Genomic DNA, 4,976 nt, shown 5'->3' on the forward strand with positions numbered 1-4,976 from the left:
GTGAGTTTGGACCTATCAAAAAGAACAGCGCTGAGTAATAACCAATAATGATGCAGAAGGGGCGAGAGATAGGAGGTGTTTTCCCCCCCAAGAAATGAAAACTTTCCTGAAACTTGAACGTTGACACGTGATGGCTCAGGCTTATCATGTGACTCCTGGGCAGAAAAACACACCTGGCTGAATATTTCGCATTCCAGTGTGTGTCCGAGAGGTTCTAGGTAATCAAAGGTCGAACGTTTTTATTCTGACCGAGTTTACCACCTTCAGCTTTTAGGTTTACGTTCATGTTTATTGCAACGCTCCACCACAGGCAGCGTGAGCGTGCATCGACACCCTATCAGATTTCAACACACATGCTTGACAGAGGAGAGGAAATCGAAAGAGATCTTCTGCTGCTGGCATCTAGTCAAGACAAAAATATTAATTGGCACATTCGACGAATACGGTACTTTGTTGGCCCATTACATATTAGATCAATATTAAAATTAAAAGCTTACAACAATATAATAATTCTGAAATGATTTTTGAATTGATATTAAATTAATTGCAGTGAGATGTTAACTAATGAAAAATAATGCCATATTTAGTCATGAAAACTTTCTCAATTTATAATTTTTATGCTGGCTGCTTTTGTCAAGCTAAGCCTTAATCCATTTTGTTGCTTAAATATTTTTGGAAATGAAAGTTTATCAGTAAACGAGCTAATATTTTGTGACCGCTTAGGCTGACTTTATAACCCTGTAACCCATTTTGGCTAAATGTTATACATTTTGTATATTTAATTTAAATGTTTGTTCAATGTTAAATATTGTAAGGTCACACAAACTGTGTTTAGACCTACCCCATATTTAAAAAATTGCAAACCACATGGAAAATGATTAGAAAATAAAACACCCACAAGAAAAACAATACAAATGTGACATGAAATCAACAGTTGTTTAGTTAAATATTTGAGCATCGACAATTATGGAACCGATCCAGTGATATTTATCTATAATTTGTATAATTAGTGCAATTATAGATCAATTCTATTTGTACTCAGTGCTGCAGCTGCCAATATGTATATCACACATGAAAAAAACTGCCGTTCCCAATATCAATATTGATAATATCAAAATGATATTATAGATTAAATGCAATTTTATAAAGTGCCATGTTTTATTGATAAGCAAACCTTTTCAGTTTTAAAATGGCTGAGAATTATATCACTGTGCATCGCAGCCTTATCTAAAGTTACATAAAATCAAAATTGACACCTGTTTTTTTTTATGGAATATTGCAGTATTTATTTTAAATTGTTTATCTGTGCACATTTTTTAATGCATGTGCCCTTATAATCTTTAATCAAAATAACTTCCCCTCCCTCTTGCAGTGACATCTCTTCTCTTCTCTGATGATGTTTACTGGTGCGAGGGCGAGGCAACCTGTCACTCACATGACATCACAGCAATAACACAACCATCCAAACAAATCCTGATAGACAAAATCAAGTCCCGTCCTACATATTTTTCTTGTTCGAGAAGCCATTTCATTTGGTTATACATGTCACAATAGAGAAGAAAGACTATTGCAACTTCTGTTTAATGCCGATTTTAAACATAAAGTTATAGTAACATTATTGTTTCTCTATATCAACATATAATTCAGGTCTGAACATTAAAACTAAATAATATGTTGATGCAGAGAACTAATAATTCTCTGAAATAGAATGGTAAAAATGGTATAACAGTACATCCTTTTAAATTCACAAAACATAAAATGAACAATTATTGCAAACGTGAATTAGCGATATTTCAAATTCTTTCTAGAACATTAATTCATTGTCAGACTTCCATGTATCAGGTCGCATCCGGCCCCACTTCCCATAAAGACAAGGGAGTTTGTGATTGGCTCTCATCACAGTCACACTGGTGCAGGAGTCAGGCTTTCTGATGACCTCACACCAGTCGGGATAATCTAATGGTTGGGAGTTGCTGTCAGGGTGAGAACGAACACACACTGAATATGTGCTGGTAGATATGCTCCATCTTTTAACCGTAAAAGACAACAAATGGTATGATAAAAATAAAAACTGTTTACAGTATGTTTCCTTATATACGGTGAAAAAATGCAATCAAACAGGACATGTAATTTTACCGTAAAATACAGTTTTTGGAAATGAAAAACAAGCCATCTTATAATTTACAGTGGAAAAAGTGACATTTCCAGTGTGGCATTTAAAATTTGATCGTTTTTTATTTAACTAATTATGTCTCTTAGTTTTTTTTTTAAATCAGTTATGTACGTTAGGGTTTCATGTTAAGCATTTAAATAATGTTTATTGCATAATATGTAGGTACCTCAGCTTCCTGTGATGAACTGATGTGTTGTTTGGTGGTTGTCATTGTACAAAACAGTACTGTACCTCAGTAGGTTAGTTTAAAGTTAAAAAAAAAACTGTTTACTGTAGATTTAAGTTTCATCCTTAAAACCTAAAATGTTGCTACTAAATTTTTACGGTAAAGTTCTGGGAGTAATTTTTTACTGTAAATTGTACAGATTTTTTTTTTTTTTTTTTTTTTTTTTACAGTATAAGGTATAGATTTCAAAAATAAGTTATCAGTACTTACTAATCGCAGCAGCCCACTCCAATGGGCTCCATACACACGCACTGGTAGCAGTCCTTAGTAATCCAACTCTCACCAATGCCGAAGACCTGTCCTTGATATTCACAGGTGCCTAAAAATAACACAAATACGATTGATGATTTATCTCTCTACGTGTGGTGCATTAAACACAAACTCACGAATGCCCGGTGAAGTACCTTTGGTGTTGAACGTGCACTCTCCACCTCGGTTCACACAGAGAGTTGGAGCAAATGCGCTCAGCAGAAAGGCTGCAATCAGCAGTAAATTTGAACCCATCTATAAAAATAATAATACTTATTATTATTATTCAGTGTTTATTACGAATAATTGATGTAAACCATAATGTTTGTACAGAAACAAAGTTCAGTGGGGTTTTATATAGAACCCTAGCTCCGTTTTAAAGAACACAAAGTTTCTAAGGAGAAATGTCTTAAATGTTTGCATAATACTTTCATGATTAACGGGTTATTCAGATTTTTTCTAGTGATAAGGTATTTACAATCTGCTTCATAAAATGGAATTAAAACAAAACATGCATTACAACTAAATTAATTAATTAAAACGAAATCCATAAAATGATTCCATGATGGAAACCTCTAAAAGGCTCTATGAAGCACCGGACAGAATCCTTTCTTTTAAGAGTGTATGTATACCGCACTTCGTTTTAAAGCTTTGATTTCATTCTGTTTTTGTTTGTTTGTTTTACATTCATGAACTGTAAATCTAACTGTTCTGAGCGTATGCTCTGAGAATACTTTTGCTTGATGAAAAACAATATATTTTACATCCGTAACTGACTGGGTCTTTCATCGCTCTCTAATATAGTATTACATTACATTTACAGTTACATTTGACTTTGGATTGAAAAGTAAAAATATAGCAAAAATAAATGTACTTTAAAACTATTTTATTCTTATTATTATTACTGTAGTTATTTTGCTTTAGATCCTTTATACAATACTTACGTCTTGTATCATTATATATCTTTATTTTTTATCTGTTTTCCCTGGCACACTAAGAAATGGATCCAAAACAGATTCAGATATGTAAAAAGAAAGTTAAGACTTGATAAGAGGAAATACAGTTCTTACCTTACCCTGTGGATCTTGTTTTAATAGAGGTTTTCTGTTTTGTCCTCTGGATTCCTTCAGAGTCTCTTCAGTTTTATTGTGATGATGCTCTATGATCTCTGATATTTATACTTCTGTGACCCTCCTACTTCACAGAAACACACACACACACACACACGCATACACACACACACACACACACACACACACGCATACACACGCGTGTCGGGTTCACTATATCTTTGTAATGGTTTTTATACTGTACAAACTGTATATTCTATCCCCTACACTACCCCTACCCCTACCCCTACCCATCATAAAACACTTGAACTGCATTTTTACATTTTCAAACAAACTCATTCTGTGTGATTTATAAGCTTGTTTCGTCATGGGGACCTCAATTTAGGTGAGTCCCCATGAGGCTGTGTGCATTCAGGTTGAAGTCCCCACCGGGATAGAAAAACATGTACACACACACACACACACACACAGCACGATTTCTTCAACACCGTTATTTCTTTAAATAGAAATGAATTCAGTTACTTATCTCAAGAGACAATGCACATTATTCTTGTGTTTTCATGCACAGATAACATTAGAGGTTCCAACAATGAAGGGAATAAGAGTAAAGGCCTTTTTCTTTAGTCAAACAAGTATCAAGCTGTCAGGTAAAACTGTGCATGAACACATTTAGTAAAAAAAAAAGCTTGTCAAATATAGCATGACAAGTAGTTACTCAGGGTCAAAATCGATATGGCCTCATCTTATCGATGTAATCATGTATGTAATGTAATTACACTAATCTGGGTGTTATTTAATGTGTAACTGTGGTGGAAATGTCTATCGCATGATGTTGGCCCTTCAAGCCATACTCATAAGTGAGCAGTGAATTAGAACATGATAAATTCATCTTTGTGTGTATTGATAACAAATACTTGCAAAGATACTTTTCTAACAATTTTTGTGTTCACCTATCATACACTCACATATTCAGGGCTAAAATATATTGTTTCATAATCCCAAAAATAGTGAATATATTGCATAAAGGACATTTCGATAACATTTTATAGTAACTTATAACTTTTACAAATATTGCATGTGCTAGAAGTTGTGAATTGCACGAGCATACAGATCCTTAGGGATATGAAAATATTGAAATGAAATGTTATGACAATCTATCTGTTTGTGCTGTAATGCAGCTGCCCATCAGTGGCATTTTTGCAATGGAGAATTAGTAGATTTTACACATTTAATAAAGTGCTTTTTTAAACAAATTATT

The 4,976-nt window shown here is 33.7% G+C and overlaps 1 protein-coding gene across 2 annotated transcripts; it reads right to left on the reverse strand.

Annotated features, from left to right (window-relative positions):
• Positions 1 to 1,527: 1,527 nt before the first annotated feature.
• Positions 1,528 to 3,860, reverse strand: LOC130070496 (prostate-associated microseminoprotein-like). Of its 2 annotated transcripts, none has more exons than XM_056234911.1 (4): positions 3,724 to 3,860; positions 2,804 to 2,903; positions 2,610 to 2,718; positions 1,528 to 1,973 (listed from the first exon to the last, which is right to left on the reverse strand). In XM_056234911.1, the coding sequence occupies exons 2-4, from the start codon at positions 2,901 to 2,903 to the stop codon at positions 1,805 to 1,807; spliced, it is 378 nt and encodes a 125-aa protein (XP_056090886.1). In that variant the 5' UTR covers positions 3,724 to 3,860; the 3' UTR covers positions 1,528 to 1,804. The 2 variants fall into 2 exon arrangements, with proteins under 2 accessions (XP_056090886.1, XP_056090885.1); XM_056234910.1 differs by having other exon boundaries at positions 3,719 to 3,859.
• Between the last annotated feature and the right edge of the window lie 1,116 nt (positions 3,861 to 4,976).

This window comes from Rhinichthys klamathensis, unplaced genomic scaffold, assembly GCF_029890125.1.
Source record: "Rhinichthys klamathensis goyatoka isolate OS25496 unplaced genomic scaffold, OSU_Roscu_1.1 h1tg000407l_1, whole genome shotgun sequence".
NCBI classification, from domain to species: Eukaryota; Metazoa; Chordata; class Actinopteri; order Cypriniformes; family Leuciscidae; genus Rhinichthys; species Rhinichthys klamathensis.

Coding starts and splice junctions, on each gene's coding strand:
- LOC130070496 (XM_056234911.1), bottom strand. CDS start 2,903: ATGGGTTCAAATTTACTGCTGATTGCAGCCTTTCTGCTGAGCGCATTT. Junction 2,719..2,803: donor GTGCACGTTCAACACCAAAG/GTACTTCACCGG, acceptor TGTTATTTTTAG/GCACCTGTGAATATCAAGGA. Junction 1,974..2,609: donor GGAGTGGGCTGCTGCGATTA/GTAAGTACTGAT, acceptor TCACCCTGACAG/CAACTCCCAACCATTAGATT.